At 47.4% G+C, this 18,703-nt stretch overlaps 1 protein-coding gene across 14 annotated transcripts in view; it reads right to left on the reverse strand.

Annotated features, from left to right (window-relative positions):
* The window catches only part of MADD (MAP kinase activating death domain), a 639,440-nt gene that overhangs the window by 453,845 nt on the left and 166,892 nt on the right, over window positions 1-18,703 (reverse strand). For all 14 annotated transcript variants that reach the window (XM_069221634.1, XM_069221639.1, XM_069221632.1 and 11 more), the window contains one exon: window positions 5,081-5,259. In XM_069221634.1, the coding sequence (XP_069077735.1) occupies window positions 5,081-5,259 (179 nt within the window). The remainder of the gene's footprint in view (window positions 1-5,080; window positions 5,260-18,703) is intronic.

The raw sequence follows: 18,703 nt of genomic DNA on the forward strand, positions 1-18,703 counted from the left end.
TCATTCCATCCCTGCTGGTTGCAGTATGAGACAGTTGTTATCCACGACAACCTGCACCAGCTTCCCCTTGAAGGGTAGCAGAAGGCCTTCAGTGCCAGATGGGTACTCCGCTCCAGCAGAGTGATGTGGTGACGGCCCTCCACAAGAGCCTCATGACCTCAGAGCCCAGCAGAGACACCTGTCGGGTCTGGGTGGAGGAGGTAGAGGTTTCTGCCACTGGACCAAATGCATTCAAGCAGCCATCTTTTGAGCAGCCGGGACAGCATGCTTCGAGCTGCCTCCGCTGAGACCTGGACGACACTGCTCAGATGGCCTTGATGCTGGACCCACTGGAGAGAATGCATGTGTCACCTGGCACCGCTGACAAGAAGGATGGCGGCAGCTAAGAAGCCTCAGAGCTGCTCTCATGGTGATCCAGATTGAGCCCGAAACAGCTGAATCATAGCCTGAAAGTCCTAGACTTGCTGTGAGGCAGAAAACTCCGAAGCTCTGTGCCAAGGACTGCTCCGATGTGCCGCTGTGAAGGAGTTATACGGCACTTCATCTTGTCGCTAGTGAACCCCAATGAGGTTCAGAGGTGTGCCATTGTCTGGAGATGGTCCACAACTGCCTGTGGAGAGCCTGCTTTCAACAGCCAGTCATCGAGGCACTGGAATACAGCTGAATACGAAGATGGACCGCAACAACTGCCATTCCTCATATGGACATCCAAGGGGCACTGGGGAGGCGAAAGAGCATAGCAAAATGAAAAAGCTCCTGGACAAATAACTCCCTTAGAACTACAGGAGGGGTATGTAAAAACGTGTCCTGCAGGTCCAAAGACATCACCCAGTCACCCGGGTCCAAAGCAGACAGGATCTGGTCTAGTGCGAGATTTCAGAGGCTGAAGGTCCAGAATAAAACCGAAATCCAGATACTTCTTCAGAATGAGGAAATTTGGAGAGCGATACCCCCTCCTCTTTCTGAATCCTGAACACGGTCAGTGGCATCTCTGGTTAGCAACACCCACATCTCCCTTAACAGATCGGACCGGTGCTCATCAGAAGTTCGCCCTGATGTGGAAGGAATACTGGGCGAGGCAGAAAGACAAGGTAAAGCATATCCAGTTTGCATGATATGAAAGAAAGCTCTGTCTGACATGATGACTCGCCAACCTGAAAGGAAACGTTGAATTCTGCCTTCAACTAGCTGGGCATGCAAGATTAAGGGCAAACTAAAGTGGTTACGTGGCCATTGTAACATGGGAGGAGGAACTGGAGGACTTTCTCTTGCAGGCCTACATGCTGCCTGCCAGACCCCACCACCTGCAGCCTCAAAAGGTCCCAGGCTGCTGCTGCACTGGTTGGGAAGGATATCTCGCTCCATATATTGAACGGTCTACCAGGGGTCAACACTCCCAAAGAGCAAGCTATAGCTTTACTGTTGTTGAAGTGCTTCAGACAGAATCTGTCTCCTCCCTGAAAGGCTGCGATCCAAAGGAGGTATCCGTGAGCAAGGCCTGTAATCAACAGAACATCCTGTGCATCTTATCCAGGTATGCAAACAAAGTAGGACTAGAACAGATTCCCCATGGAAACTGTAGTATCCAGACCTCAGTCGATAGTATCTGACGTACCTTGTCAATCATGAATCATCTGAGCCATAGAGACTCTAAAGTCTTACGAGAGATGGAAAGATCTTGCTGGTCATTTTCCAGAGTGCATGAGTGCAGCGACCCATCAAGCAAACCGCATCAACAGAAAACATGCCGACATAGGAAAACATGCTCAACACTTAAAACCCCCTGGACTACGGGTCTGGAAGAGTAGTTGGAAGTGGGTTAGGACTGACCTTACTGGTCAAGGCCTGCACAGTAAGGCTCTCTGGAGTTGCATGCTTGTTGAGAAAACCTGGATCACCTGGCACTGGTCTGATATCCAGCCAACTACCTATCTATAGACGGGCATGTAGCCATCGAAGTATCAGTGACGACACTGTCAAAACGAGGCGGGGACTCCCAAGTAGCTGCCCAACCTGTAACGACATTAGTTCCGAGCTCAACGGAGGCCTTGGCTGCCCTCTGAACTGCCACCAAGAGGCTCAAGTACAAGTCACACTGTGTTGCAGGTGAGGTGCAAGCCCACTGGCATTTTGTAAACCAATGTATAAAGCGTCATAGGCATAGTGATGGCGGATCAAACAATTCCCCTCACTATCATCCCCATCATGATCTTCCAGTGCTCCTTGCTCTGGGGAAGGGACAGAGTCAGAACCAAAAGATAATGAAGCCTCTGCTCGTGGCTGAGCCACGCCAGAGCCACTGGCTTGGGTGTAGGCGCTAGTAATTTCATAGCACAAGATCGCTCAACTTTCCTTCATACCCTGTAAGACCTGAGCTCCAGGACAAGCAGGGGCTGCTGGGCCTCAGCCATGGGGTTGGGCTTGTTTGCCTCTGAAGTCCATCCTACTATAACTCTGCAAATATAATGCCTTCTGCACTTGAATCTCAGTGGCAGTGATACTGAACAGTCCACAGGCTTCTCGGGAGGTACCACCGGAGGTGCTCAATCTGAACAACCACACGGACTTCAAAGCAAAACACTAGAGACTAAAGCAACCAAATACAACTTAGGTTCACAGTGAGCTATCTGGGAGTTCTCGGACTTTACCCATGAGCACCCTTGTCCCGCTCTCATTTAGGTGGTGCTCCCCCTCAGAGTAAGAGATGTTGGCTTGATTTGACATCAGGGGCAGTTCTAGCTACTTCACAGGCTGGATCTCCGTTACTTATGGTTCAGTCTGAAGTTCTACAAGATGTGGTGGACCAGGCCTCAGGACAGTCACACTGCATTCAATGCACTCACCTCTCTCTCTGTCCTGAGAGGTGGTGCGCCAGCCGGCAGCTCCATGGGTGAGCTCCACTGCAGATGCACATTCAGCCGTCTAGGCTCATCACAGGGAGGTGCGGCCCGGTAACCGCATAGACTAGATCTTCTATCACAATGCGACCACAGATGAATACTATGCAAAAAGGTGCCCCCTGGGCCACGCGCACAGTGGAGAGTTATTCAGGCATTTATGACTAACAATGCAATATGTGATTTCATTGTTTTGAGTAGTACATCAGTCTTCCACCAACTGGAGCAGTCTCATCAGAGAAAGTATACCATTGTGATGTTATAGCCGTAAGGCATTCATGGGTCACATTTTTTCTGCCTACAGTCATTCACAGAGACTCTGCCTACAGTCATTCACTGCAATATCGTGGCCTTACAGGCTTCATGAGTAACACACACTCTGCATACAGTCATTCACACAGACTCCGCCTAAAGTCATTTACTGCAATGTTATGGCCTTGCAAGTGTTGTGAGTCACACAGGCTCCGCCCACAGTCATTCAAAGAGACTCTGCCTACAATCATTCACTGCGATATTGTGACCTTACAGGCTTCATGAGTCACACAGACTCCACCTACCATCATTCACAGAGACCCAGCCTACAGTCATTCTCTGCCATGCTATGGCCTAGCAGGCTTCATGAGTCAGAGATTCAACCCACGGTCATTCACACAGACTCCGGCTACAGTTATTCGTTGCGATATTGTGGCCTCACAGGCCACAGGAGTCACACAGACTCCATCTACAGTCATTCACACAGACTTGGCCAATAGTCATTCCCTGTGATATTGTGGCCTCACAGGTTTCATGAGTCTCACAGTCCCAGTCTACAGTCATTCACAGAGACCCCGCCCACAGTCTTTCTCTGCAATGGTATGGCCAAGCAGGCTACATGAGTCACAGAGACTCCACCTCCAGTCATTCACACTGACTCCGGCTACAGTCATTCATTGCAATACAGTGGCTTTACATGTTTCCTGTACGTTTCATGAGCCACACAGACCGACTGCAGTCATTCATTCATTCATACATTGGGATTTTGTGGCCTCACAGGCTACATGAGTCACACAGACTCTGCCTACAATCAATCACACATACTCCTCCTACAGTCATTCATTGCAATACTGTGGCACTACAGGTTTCAAGATCCACACAGACCCCACCTACAGTCATTCATTGAGACCCCGCCTACAGTCATTCGCTGCAATGATATGGCCTTACAGGCTTCAAGAGTCATTACAGTCCACCGACGATAAATACTGTTTTGACAATTTTTTCTGAACCATGTGCTAGATGGCAGAATAACTTACCTAATTTTCATCATGTTAATTCATAAATCCAGGGCTGCAAAGCAAGATCTCCAAGGAGCAAGACACTGCCTTTCTGTAGGTACGAGCGAAAGAAACCTCACAGAAAAGGTGAATAACACTGAAGATCAGAGCCCTTTGTTTAGAAAGCTGACAGGGTTGGAAAAGAACTGAGGGCCTCGTGTACGCTGGATCTCAGGGACCCCACTAACAACAACAATAGCTTGATTTCTAGAGCGCATGGTTACTCCGACCGGAGCACGCGCTAGCCAGTCAAAAAGCAGAGTCTACTCCCCCCAGGTCCAAGGCAGGGAGCAACACTGGCTCTGCTTTGTGCAGATGTATCTCTACTGAGGCCTGTGAAAGCAACTTCCTTTCATTCCTTCTCTTTCAAATACGGGAAATGGTGAAATGTTCAGTCACCAATGCTGAAACCTGTTTCAAATAATTTTGGAGCCCTTTAAGAACCTACTACAGAAGCCCGTATTACAAGATAAACTTAAAATGTCACCTTGACATAAGCATTGTTTTCCAGTGTCCCAGAATCCTTCAAGAGGGCAGTGATTCTCTGGGTTTGATTGTCCATGATACAGAAGCCAGACGCACTTACCCATCTTAAATACTTTGATACGTAACCCCCTGTGTGCGCTTTACACCCACACACAGAACACAAAGGTGCACAGGAAACAGGTTACTTGTACTCCCCTGAAATGGAGAACCCAGGGCACCGGAGTTTGTAAACTGGCGACCTGTACCAACAACAAACCAGAGGAAAAGGTGCAGAGAAAGGCCACAAGCCACATGCTTAAGTTCAAGAGGCCACAACAAGCAGTGTGCAGGCCACAAAGCAGCCCTACACTGACAGCAGAAAATTCACCACAATCTGTTCACACTCACCTGGTGGCCACATCCACAGAATCCACGTCGTTGCCATAGATGAGGGGGTTAAACTCTGTGGAAGGCGTGGACTGGGGGTCATTCTGTGGCCTGCTAGACAGCATCTGCAACTCCTGCCCCTCGTGGAACTTCTCCAGGTTCAGAATGGGCTGCGTGTTGAGGCTCATGCTAGCCAGAGCCTGGGAGACAAAAATAGGACAGTCAGACCAACCAATCAGATTCCACTCTGCCCAGTCCCACCCCCGAGATGATACCAAGCGATGAAACCAATGGGAGGTTGAAAATGTCCACCCACCTACCCCATCCTTAAATGGGCACTGCAGGACAATCCTAGAGCCCAAGCACCCTCTATTCACACACTGTGACTACCTATATCTCCCTTCCAACCAGTGACAGCTGTGTCCGTAGTACAATTCTAGAGCCCAAGCATCCTCCCTTAACACACCGTGACTACCTCCATCTCATACCACCAAACAATTACAGCTGTGTCCATAGTACAATTCTAGAGCCCAAGCATCCTCCTTTACACACCAAGTCTGACCACATGTCCTCCCATCCAAACGGTGACACCTCTACCCACAGGACAATGCTCGAATCCAAACGTCCTTCATTCATGCAGCGGGTCTGCCTACACCTCCTCCCATCCATCAGGTTACAACTGTGTCTACAAGACATTCATACACACCATAAACCCACTCTCCCTCGTTACATACTCCTCTGAGCCGCACAACATACACTTAGCCTTGCACAGCCCCACCCTGTAGAAGAATAAACTACTTGCACCTTCACGACTACTGTCTCCAAAGAATACTATTTCTAAGCCGGTCTGAGTCCTAAAACATCTAACATCCAGTTATGCCACGGTCTAATCTCTGCATGTCTAGTGATAGTAAAGCTGGGTCCACTCTCTCTGCATGCCTACTGAGAGTGAAGGTGGGTCCTCTCTCTGCATGTCTACTGAGAGTGAAGGTGGGTCCTCTCTCTGCATGTCTACTGAGAGTGAAGGTGAAGGTGGGTCTACTCTCTGCATGTCTAGTGAGAGTGAAGGTGAAGGTGGGTCTACTCTCTGCATGTCTAGTGAGAGTGAAGGTGAAGGTGGGTCTACTCTCTGCATGTCTAGTGAGAGTGAAGGTGGGTCGACTCTCTGCATGTCTAGTGAGAGTGAAGGTGGGTCCTCCCTCCGCTGTCTAGTGAGAGTGAAGGTGGGTCTACTCTCTGCATGCTTAGTGAGAGTGAAGGTGGGTCCTCTCTCTGCATGCTTAGTGAGTGAAGTTGGATCCTCTCTCTGCATGCTTAGTGAGTGAAGTTGGATCCTCTCTCTGCATGCTTAGTGAGAGTGAAGATAGGTCTACTCTCTGCATGCCTAGTGAGAGTGAAGTTGGATCCTCTCTCTGCATGCCTAGTGAGAGTGAAGGTGGGTCTACTCTCTGCATGCCTAGTGAGAGTGAAGGTGGGTCTACTCTCTGCATGCCTAGTGAGAGTGAAGGTGGGTCTACTCTCTGCATGCCTAGTGAGAGTGAAGGTGGGTCCACTCTCTGCATGCCTAGTGTGAGTGAAGGTGGGTCCACTCTCTGCATGCCTAGTGAGAGTGAAGCTAGGTCCACTCTCTGCATGCCTAGTGAGAGGGAAGCTGGGTCCACTCTCTGCATGCCTAGTGAGAGGGAAGCTGGGTCCACTCTCTGCATGCCTAGTGAGAGGGAAGCTGGGTCCACTCTCTGCATGCCTAGTGAGAGGGAAGCTGGGTCCACTCTCTGCATGCCTAGTGAGAGGGAAGCTGGGTCCACTCTCTGCATGCCTAGTGAGAGGGAAGCTGGGTCCACTCTCTGCATGCCTAGTGAGAGGGAAGCTGGGTCCACTCTCTGCATGCCTAGTGAGAGTGAAGTTGGATCCTCTCTCTGCATGCCTAGTGAGAGTGAAGGTGGGTCTACTCTCTGCATGCCTAGTGAGAGTGAAGGTGGGTCTACTCTCTGCATGCCTAGTGAGAGTGAAGGTGGGTCTACTCTCTGCATGCCTAGTGTGAGTGAAGGTGGGTCCACTCTCTGCATGCCTAGTGAGAGTGAAGGTGGGTCCACTCTCTGCATGCCTAGTGAGAGTGAAGCTAGGTCCACTCTCTGCATGCCTAGTGAGAGGGAAGCTGGGTCCACTCTCTGCATGCCTAGTGAGAGGGAAGCTGGGTCCACTCTCTGCATGCCTAGTGAGAGGGAAGCTGGGTCCACTCTCTGCATGCCTAGTGAGAGGGAAGCTGGGTCCACTCTCTGCATGCCTAGTGAGAGGGAAGCTGGGTCCACTCTCTGCATGCCTAGTGAGAGGGAAGCTGGGTCCACTCTCTGCATGTCTAGTGAGTGAAGGTGGGTCTACTCTGCATGCCTCGTGAGAGGGAAGCTGGGTCCACTCTCTGCATGCCTAGTGAGAGGGAAGCTGGGTCCACTCTCTGCATGCCTAGTGAGAGTGAAGGTGGGTCTACTCTCTGCATGCCTAGTGAGAGTGAAGGTGGGTCTACTCTCTGCATGCCTAGTGAGAGTGAAGGTGGGTCTACTCTCTGCATGCCTAGTGAGAGTGAAGGTGGGTCTACTCTCTGCATGCCTCGTGAGAGTGAAGGTGGGTCTACTCTCTGCATGCCTCGTGAGAGTGAAGGTGGGTCTACTCTCTGCATGCCTCGTGAAAGTGAAGGTGGGTCTACTCTCTGCATGCCTATTGAGAGGGAAGCTGGGTCCACTCTCTGCATGCCTAGTGAGAGGGAAGCTAGGTCCACTCTCTGCATGCCTAGTGAGAGTGAAGGTGGGTCTTCTCTGCATGCCTAGTGAGAGGGAAGCTGGGTCCACTCTCTGCATGCCTAGTGAGAGGGAAGCTGGGTCCACTCTCTGCATACCTAGTGAGAGTGAAGCTGGGTCCACTCTCTGCATACCTAGTGAGAGTGAAGCTGGGTCCACTCTCTGCATACCTAGTGAGAGTGAAGCTGGGTCCACTCTCTGCATACCTAGTGAGAGTGAAGCTGGGTCCACTCTCTGCATGTCTAGTGAGTGAAGGTGGGTCCACTCTCTGCATGCCTAGTGAGAGGGAAGCTGGGTCCACTCTCTGCATGCCTAGTGAGAGTGAAGGTGGGTCTACTCTCTGCATGCCTAGTGAGAGTGAAGGTGGGTCTACTCTCTGCATGCCTAGTGAGAGTGAAGGTGGGTCTACTCTCTGCATGCCTAGTGAGAGTGAAGGTGGGTCTACTCTCTGCATGCCTAGTGAGAGTGAAGGTGGGTCTACTCTCTTCATGCCTAGTGAGAGTGAAGGTGGGTCTACTCTCTTCATGCCTAGTGAGAGTGAAGGTGGGTCTACTCTCTGCATGCCTAGTGAGAGTGAAGGTGGGTCTACTCTCTGCATGCCTAGTGAGAGTGAAGGTGGGTCTACTCTCTGCATGCCTAGTGAGAGTGAAGGTGGGTCTACTCTCTGCATGCCTAGTGAGAGTGAAGGTGGGTCTACTCTCTGCATGCCTCGTGAGAGTGAAGGTGGGTCTACTCTCTGCATGCCTCGTGAGAGTGAAGGTGGGTCTACTCTCTGCATGCCTCGTGAGAGTGAAGGTGGGTCTACTCTCTGCATGCCTATTGAGAGGGAAGCTGGGTCCACTTTCTGCATGCCTAGTGAGAGGGAAGCTAGGTCCACTCTCTGCATGCCTAGTGAGAGTGAAGGTGGGTCTTCTCTGCATGCCTAGTGAGAGGGAAGCTGTGTCCACTCTCTGCATGCCTAGTGAGAGGGAAGCTGGGTCCACTCTCTGCATGCCTAGTGAGAGTGAAGCTGGGTCCACTCTCTGCATACCTAGTGAGAGTGAAGCTGGGTCCACTCTCTGCATACCTAGTGAGAGTGAAGCTGGGTCCACTCTCTGCATACCTAGTGAGAGTGAAGCTGGGTCTACTCTCTGCATGCCTAGTGAGAGGGAAGCTAGGTCCACTTGATGCATGCCTAGTGAGAGTGAAGCTAGGTCCACTTGATGCATGCCTAGTGAGAGTGAAGTTGGATCGTCTCTCTGCATGCTTAGTGAGAGTGAAGTTGGATCGTCTCTCTGCATGCTTAGTGAGAGTGAAGTTGGATCCTCTCTCTGCATGCCTAGTGAGAGTGAAGTTGGATCCTCTCTCTGCATGCCTAGTGAGAGTGAAGTTGGATCCTCTATCTGCATGCCTAGTGATCATGAAGTTGGGTCTACTCTCTGCACGCCTAGTGAGAGTGAAGCTGGGTTTACTCTCTCCATGCCTCGTGAGAATGAAGCTGGGCTAACTCTCTGCACGCCTAATGAGAATGAAGTTGGGTTTACTCTCTGCACGCCTAATGAAAATGAAGTTGGGTGTACTCTCTGCACGCCTAATGAGAATGAAGCTGGGCTTACTCTCTGCACGCCTAATGAGAATGAAGCTGGGCTTACTCTCTGCACGCCTAATGAGAATGAAGCTGGGCTTACTCTCTGCACGCCTAATGAGAATGAAGCTGGGCTTACTCTCTGCACGCCTAATGAGAATGAAGCTGGGCTTACTCTCTGCACGCCTAATGAGAATGAAGCTGGGCTTACTCTCTGCACGCCTAATGAGAATGAAGTTGGGTTTACTCTCTGCACGCCTAATGAAAATGAAGCTGGGCTTACTCTCTGCATGCCTTGTGATCATGAAGCTGGGTGTACTCTCTGCATGCCTCGTGAGACTGAAGTTGGGTCCACTCTCTGCATGCCTCGTGAGACTGAATTTAAGACGCCTCGCTGCAAGCCCAGTGAGAGTGAAGCTGTAACTGGTCTCTAGAGACCTGGCAGAGAGCCAAGCCACACATGCTCAGTTGCAGAAGAGTGATGTGCAGGCACCACCCTGCAAGATTAAGCAACTGACAGACAATCCAGATGAGCCCAACAGTCTATGATGGAAACAGCCACAGTCCTCGCTGCAATGAGGCTACTCCTATACACAGTGCATTCTGGGTAAGCTGTGACTCAACCTTAAGGAGCTCCAAACATACTGTCCAAATGCCAAATTACATTGTCTACTATTACCCAATGAAGTCAACTCATCCAGCTATTCTAATATAGTGCGACTGAGTACTTGTAAGCCCAGATCCACTAGCACCTGAATCGGAGTCCTGAGCGAGTATTTCAGCTCAAGGGATAAACTTGGCATTTGCTGAACAATCAGCGAAGGGGTAATTTCGAGACAGATCAAGCTTTGCCAGAATTTTAAAAATGTATAGATTCCGGAATGGGCAGCAAATTTTTTTGCTCAGCGAAAAAGGGCAAAACTACCAAAAATGAAGATGATTAGAAAACTGTCCAAAGGGCGGGGAAATTTGGAGCAACTTTATCAGCAAGTTTTTACTTTCCAATCCTCACAGACTTAGCGCCTGATTCAGAGTTTGGCGGACGGGTTACTCTGTCACAGACGTGACGGCTATCCTGTCCCCGCATCATGATTCCTATAGGGTATAATGGGACCCTAATATCGCGAACGGGATATCGGTCAAAAAGAAAGGTAGAGTTCTGCACTCCAATGTACAATAATAGATTAATCCAAATCTTTGCTGAAATTAATCAGTTTTTTAGGTGCCAGAATGGGTATCGCCCTCTGATCGTAGGGCATGAGCACAAAAACAGAACTAACAAGCATCCCTCCAATCTGGGGGACGTCCCTCGATGCAATTGTGAAAGTAAGTATTTCCACTTCAAAACGTAAACAAAAAATAGTTCTTTATTTGAATATCAAAGTATTTTTCAGAAGTGTAATGCAGTATCCTTATGATCATTCAGAATACAATCCAACATATATCTTCATGAATAAGCAAAGCCGTTGTCCTGGTGCGTGTTGAAGTGCATGGATTCATTTCATAGTTGGGTTCTAAGTTCCTCTTTTCCTGCACAGGTGTGTTGTGTGGAAGTACTGAACCCCTTGAAGCACTGGTATATGTTGTAGGGTAGCAGCTTGATTCTGCTCGTTGGTTTTTGTAACATTTGTAGGAAATACTTCCCCTGATGAAGGGCTTTGCCCAAAATGCATCGAGTTGTTGATGTTAATGTTATGGAGAACATCTCAGCTTTGAGAGCTTCCAAAAAATACAAATATCGCATCTTCATGAAGATATATGTTGAATTGAATTCTGAATGATTACAAGGTTACTGCAATACACTTCTAAAAAAAGGCTATGGTTTTTAAATAAAACACTATTTTTCGTTTACATTTTGGAGTGGGAATACTTACTTTCACACGTGTATCAGAAGGACATCCCCCAGTTTGGAGGGACGCTTGTTTGGATGGGATATCTGTCACATTCATGACGGAGTAAACCCATCCGTGAGACTCTAAATCAAGCCCATAGTTTCCAGCTGTAACTTCACAAGATGCTAGTGCTGTGAACGATAGAAACTACCTCTGTGGAACCAGATTCTTAAAACCTCTGTTACAGATGTTGCAAGAAGACTGAACAATGCAGAGCACCTACTACTGAGGGTTGGGACCTTGCTTTACATTCCTGGAGGTCCACTTTACTAGACCAATCAGGTGCTGCAATTAAATAAACATATCTTGGAAGAACTGGGATTTGGCTGGGCAGGTGCAAATTAAGAGTTTCCTGATAGTGTTTTCTTTTGATTTTCTTTCCACTTTCATATATTTAAACACAAAAGTGCTGCAGGGAACAGGTTTGATTTAGATACCCCTGGAAGGCTTATTAGGAACTAGGATGGTATTGTTGCCAGGGTAAGTGGCAGTATTTCCAATATTGTGTCAAGTGGTAAAGAAAAATGTGCTTTTAACCATCAGACGTAAATACACAGAGTGGAATGAATTTATGGTGTAGGAATATTACATTTCTTCGACTCAGACAGGGCTTGTGGGCAAGCAGAACATCTCTTAGGTCATACAATATGAAAAGGACCCATGATTTTATAATATAGCTCGGATATGCAGCACGGGGTGGATTTGGTTCTTGACCAAACAGTTCTATGAACGATAATATGAACTATGCTTCTATTGTTTCAAAGAGGCTTAGAGTTGTTAGAAGACTCACTGAGTAACAGCACGGGCACGGAAATGCATGAAGCAAATTTACAAATATATCTCTACAAATTTACAAGAAAATTAAAAATTATAAAAATAAAATATTGTGCAAAGACTCCAAGAGACAACTGAAATGGAAAGTTAGAGAGGTGTAACTTGGAGCTTAGGGAGATCTCAAGCCTGGAAGAACCAATGGAGGAGAATTTAGAACAGACCTTGAAATATGTCACAAAATGGGAGTCAATCCATACATGACACAAACATGTAGTTTTAAACTTGAAACATTTTGCCCCCAATAACCGGCAGGAAAAAAAACTGGTATCTTCTAGGAAATAATGATTGAGGATCTTAGGAAGAAAAAAAAGAAAGATGAATAAGGCAAAAACTAAATATGACATCTAGACATATATGTCTTCTAGAGAACGGAAAGCTCTTACAATCAGAGTTTGGTTATAAAGTGATCTGACAAGAGCGGGAATATTGTGGTCCTAGAGAGAGAACAAGGTCAAAGAAGCAAAAAGACATCTGGGGAATCTAGTCCATTATGGGATGTTGGATCAGATACAACCAGAGGTGGCTATAAAATACAACCGTACGTTCTTGGAATGGAAAGGAAATGATCGGTTAGATTATGAAGAATATCAATACTGGAAAATGATAACCCAATCGATCATATTATATATTGTTTACTTAACATCCATAAGAACAGGGACAACCAGCGGGCAGACCATAATGAGTTTTATCAGTTAACTAATAGAGAATACATTTAGATATATAGACCTAATCTTCAACTATGGGACCACATTGAGGCCTTACATATGACACGCTGCAGACTTCTTATCTAGAATAAATAAGATACCGTGGCAGAATAATTACTTGAATGCCACTATAGGCGTGGTAGCGTTATACAACATACATCCAACATAAAGAAGCAATCACCTCCCACAGTCCAGATCTAGGAGCTGGTCAGGACACAGGGAGATGGCTGGAGAGATATCACAACTTGGTTGGAAATAATGGGTTCAGGTTTGAAGAAGCCACTGCAACCAAAGGCGGGGCGCATCTATTGGAACTTCTTTCGCCCAGACACATCAAATCTGTTGTTAGGACTAATGGAACAGGAAGTGATGTGGGCAGAATAGAACGAAGAAGTAATCAAACAACTTAAAATGTGAGTCAGAGTTGCCATCTGGGAGGGAAGTAAAGATTCACTACAGAATTTCATCTCAAGAATGAATAAGAACAAATATAAATTTACAATTCATGTATTGCCTGCGTGTTGACAAATTAGATTATCTGGACATACACAAGTCATATACATCCAGAACGGAAAGATTTGCTCAAAAATACACAGGACGGTCGCAACAAGTAAAGCCCACGGTCCATGAAACTAGTGGACATCCCAAATGAGTATAAAGCAGCACACCCAATGAACAGGTATTAAGAAGAAAACTGTACAGAAATGAAGAATTTGAGCGAGAATCAAGGATGTCACAACTTGATACCAAATACAGTTCTCAAGAATGTCTTAAAGAGATTGAGAAATAAAAGAATAGAGGAACTGCTAATTTGTAAGAAGTAGATCCTAAAAAGGAATCTGCCACAAGGCTTACTATGATTACAATCAGCACAATCAGAAGATCAAAAGAATACAGAACAACTAGAGAATATTAATAATGGATGAGGTTTAAGGAAAAGAACGGCCGTAATACCCACAACCGCATATCGTAAAACATCATCAGCTGAAGTGATACCGTCCAGCTAACTACAACCAATAAAAAAAGGAAGCACAACTGGTTAATGAAGAACGAGAGGAATGGGTTCTGCAAGTGTTCGACATGCAAGCCATGTAAACACGGAGTAAATGCAACTACCTTAAACCCAGCGAATGAGAGAACAGGAAAAAATCATGGCTCACACAACATGCAATACAGAATATGTAGTTTATGTACTCCAGTGTCCTTGTACGAAACACTATGTAGGACGTACAACGGATAACGTAAAATGAAGAATCGTAGAACATCTGGGAGCCATAACTAGTACTTCAATCAAATACCCGACTGCTAAGCACCTTTAGGAAAGGCAAGCTAGGAATACATCGTATCCGCGTCAAGTTGGAATCCAACATATGGAAAGTTAATAGAAGGAGGTAATCGCTGACTTGAAATTGCATAAAGTTAATTCAAGAATGATTGTAAGACTGGGAACAGAGGAGACCTGGGGTCATAATAAGGGTTCAGACCTCCACGCACAGCTTTAAAAAGAAGGCTTGATTAGTGACCAATGAACTGGTACTGCCGACCACAGGAAGGCAGCACTTTTGTACGAACTGTAAAATCTACGTGTGCTACATGAGCTAAAAGATATGAAGCCATGATGACACACAAGGTGCAAAGAGAAGGAAACGTATACTGGATTATAATGATGAACCACATGTGGCACTTTGATGAGGGTGGAAGGACAACTTCAAATACTTCACATGGAAGAAGAGACAGTCTCCAAGAGATGCAGGCGCATGTAAGGTGAATCCGTCAGATCTGGGCAGAGGGGATTGCCAACTAGCACATGGCACTTTCAGGAGACTCAGAAGAAGCCACAGAAATAAATGTAAAATTTGAAGTCACGATGATATATCAGAAGGAACATAAGAAAGGCACAGACTGGACATGGAACCATGGAGGGGGTTCGGGAGGAACCACTGCACTGTACAGGAAGTCATGACAACTGCTAAGAGCTACACGGACATATAGGGTCAGACGAGGCAGGTCTGAGTTGGATTATATTGCTAAAATGCATGTGACATTTTGAGAAAGTCTGGGAAGAACTAATGAACTGAATGTAAAAGAAAAGTGGATAATTTGGTTATTTACATGAAAAAATGAGGAATTTGAATGGACATATAGAGGACATGAATAGAAGGTTATCACGTTGCTAACATACATGCACCAACACGTATGAGAAACACGTGGAATATCCTGACAGTTCAAAGTGAGCCTCTGTTAAACAAAATGGAGTTCACTGCTGAGGAACTGGGCTCTTTATATGGAGGGATGACAACTGCCAAGGGATGTTTGGACACATAAGACAAGATAAGACAGGCCTGACCCGGGCCACCTTCTTGAACGCATTTGTTGAATTGTACAGGACGTTTTGAAAAAACTCAGGAAGAATTGAGGAAGTGCACTTTACATGGGCAATGGTGAACATTTGCTGAGGAATGCCAAGATACCACATGCATGTCACGTGGGACAAAGAGCTGCATATTACACAGCAGTTTCACTCTACCTCCTTAGAACAGATGTCAAGAATCACCCAGGAAGAAAACCATTAATACACAAATTGCTACTTCTGGGCTTCTCTCCTTGTGTCCCATCCATGCCTTGTGCACAGAAGGCTGGCGGGTGGCACAAGATGTTCCCCTGGCATTCTCCCTGCTACTAAAGTAGTCAAATGAGTGGTTAAGGAATTCGAGACTGAAGAAACTCCAGAGGGACTGCACTAGAACAAGCGTTAACAGAATCCATCTCCTCCAAAAGCCCTGCTCTACAAAGACCTGTATGCCAGATCCCCAAAGAACAAACCAAACAAACAGTACCTACAGACTGTTGCAGGAGCCACAATGACACTGTGCGTACAGCCCAGGTTATTCCTATTGATCAAAAGACAAATCACACAGAACCACCACCAAAACCACATTCCCACCTTTACAGAAAACACACAAAAAAAAAATTACATCTCGGTTGAGCCTCTGTGGGATGCTTTTCATCACACCACAACTATAAATACTGATGCTTTTGTGTATCAGTGCACACGGTCAGAGTAGAATGCCAATCACAGAGGTAAGTGAATGGCTCATGTGCATAGACCCTGTTCCCCATCCAGTGCGCCATGGTGGGGGGAAGAGAAATAGGAATGACACACTAAAATAAATGGATGAGCAGAGCTGGCTGAAAACCCCTATAAGAATAAGAATATTAAACATATCACTTTATTCAAGTTGAAAAGTCTCATCTAAAGCCACAAACTATGAAAAACCTCGCTACATCACAAGAGCCTCATACAAAGCCAACATGCACAGCCCTGCATCAGACTGCTTCTCTACACACCTGACAAAACACACACATCCACAGCAATCCTACAAAGAAGATTCACCACCAGCACGCCCTACGCATACAAAGCAGCCACACATCACTTTACAGACCAATCATCCCTTCCGCTTGTCATCTGTGGAGCATAAAATTAGGTCCAGTTTCCTCTCCCGCAATGGGCGCACACACACACACACACACACTGTAGGAAGTTGGCTCTGTATGTGCTATTTCAAAGTAAGGAATAGCATGCACAGAGTCCAAGGGTTCCCCTTAGAGGTAAAATAGTGGTAAAAATAGATAATACTAATGCTCTATTTTGTGGTAGTGTGGTCGAGCAGTAGGCTTATCCAAGGAGTAGTGTTAAGCATTTGTTGTACATACACATAGACAATAAATGAGGTACACACACTCAGAGACAAATCCAGCCAATAGGTTTTTGTATAGAAAAATATCTTTTCTTAGTTTATTTTAAGAACCACAGGTTCAAATTCTACATGTAATAGCTCATTCGAAAGGTATTGCAGGTAAGTACTTTAGGAACTTCAAATCATCAAAATTGCATGTATACTTTTCAAGTTATTCACAAATAGCTGTTTTAAAAGTGGACACTTAGTGCAATTTTCACAGTTCCTAGGGGAGGTAAGTATTTGTTAGTTTTACCAGGTAAGTAAGACACTTACAGGGTTCAGTTCTTGGTCCAAGGTAGCCCACCGTTGGGGGTTCAGAGCAACCCCAAAGTCACCACACCAGCAGCTCAGGGCCGGTCAGGTGCAGAGTTCAAAGTGGTGCCCAAAACACATAGGCTAGAATGGAGAGAAGGGGGGTGCCCCGGTTCCGGTCTGCTTGCAGGTAAGTACCCGCGTCTTCGGAGGGCAGACCAGGGGGGTTTTGTAGGGCACCGGGGGGGACACAAGTCCACACAGAAATTTCACCCTCAGCAGCGCGGGGGCGGCCGGGTGCAGTGTAGAAACAAGCGTCGGGTTTGTAATGGAAGTCAATGGGAGATCTAGGGATCTCTTCAGCGCTGCAGGCAGGCAAGGGGGGGGTTCCTCGGGGAAACCTCCACTTGGGCAAGGGAGAGGGACTCCTGGGGGTCACTCCTCCAGTGAAAGTCCGGTCCTTCAGGTCCTGGGGGCTGCGGGTGCAGGGTCTCTCCCAGGTGTCGGGACTTAGGATTCAAAGAGTCGCGGTCAGGGGAAGCCTCGGGATTCCCTCTGCAGGCGGCGCTGTGGGGGCTCAGGGGGGACAGGTTTTTGTACTCACAGTCTTAGAGTAGTCCTGGGGTCCCTCCTGAGGTGTTGGATCGCCACCAGCCGAGTCGGGGTCGCCGGGTGCAGTGTTGCAAGTCTCACGCCTTTTGCGGGGAGCTTGCAGGGTTCTTTAAAGCTGCTGGAAACAAAGTTGCAGCCTTTCTTGGAGCAGGTCCGCTGTCCTCGGGAGTTTCTTGTCTTTTCGAAGCAGGGGCAGTCCTCAGAGGATGTCGAGGTCGCTGGTCCCTTTGGAAGGCGTCGCTGGAGCAGGATCTTTGGAAGGCAGGAGACAGGCCGGTGAGTTTCTGGAGCCAAGGCAGTTGTCGTCTTCTGGTCTTCCTCTGCAGGGGTTTTTCAGCTAGGCAGTCCTTCTTCTTGTAGTTGCAGGAATCTAATTTTCTAGGGTTCAGGGTAGCCCTTAAATACTAAATTTAAGGGCGTGTTTAGGTCTGGGGGGTTAGTAGCCAATGGCTACTAGCCCTGAGGGTGGGTACACCCTCTTTGTGCCTCCTCCCAAGGGGAGGGGGTCACAATCCTAACCCTATTGGGGGAATCCTCCATCTGCAAGATGGAGGATTTCTAAAAGTCAGAGTCACCTCAGCTCAGGACACCTTAGGGGCTGTCCTGACTGGCCAGTGACTCCTCCTTGTTGCTTTCTTTGTTCCCTCCAGCCTTGCCGCCAAAAGTGGGGGCCGTGGCCGGAGGGGGCGGGCAACTCCACTAAGCTGGAGTGCCCTGCTGGGCTGTGACAAAGGGGTGAGCCTTTGAGGCTCACCGCCAGGTGTCACAGCTCCTGCCTGGGGGAGGTGTTAGCATCTCCACCCAGTGCAGGCTTTGTTACTGGCCTCAGAGTGACAAAGGCACTCTCCCCATGGGGCCAGCAACATGTCTCTGGTGTGGCAGGCTGCTGGAACTAGTCAGCCTACACAGACAGTCGGTTAAGTTTCAGGGGGCACCTCTAAGGTGCCCTCTGTGGTGTATTTTACAATAAAATGTACACTGGCATCAGTGTGCATTTATTGTGCTGAGAAGTTTGATACCAAACTTCCCAGTTTTCAGTGTAGCCATTATGGTGCTGTGGAGTTCGTGTTTGACAGACTCCCAGACCATATACTCTTATGGCTACCCTGCACTTACAATGTCTAAGGTTTTGTTTAGACACTGTAGGGGTACCATGCTCATGCACTGGTACCCTCACCTAGGGTATAGTGCACCCTGCCTTAGGGCTGTAAGGCCTGCTAGAGGGGTGTCTTACCTATACTGCATAGGCAGTGA

This window comes from Pleurodeles waltl, chromosome 3_1 (assembly GCF_031143425.1).
Source record: "Pleurodeles waltl isolate 20211129_DDA chromosome 3_1, aPleWal1.hap1.20221129, whole genome shotgun sequence".
NCBI lineage: Eukaryota > Metazoa > Chordata > Amphibia > Caudata > Salamandridae > Pleurodeles > Pleurodeles waltl.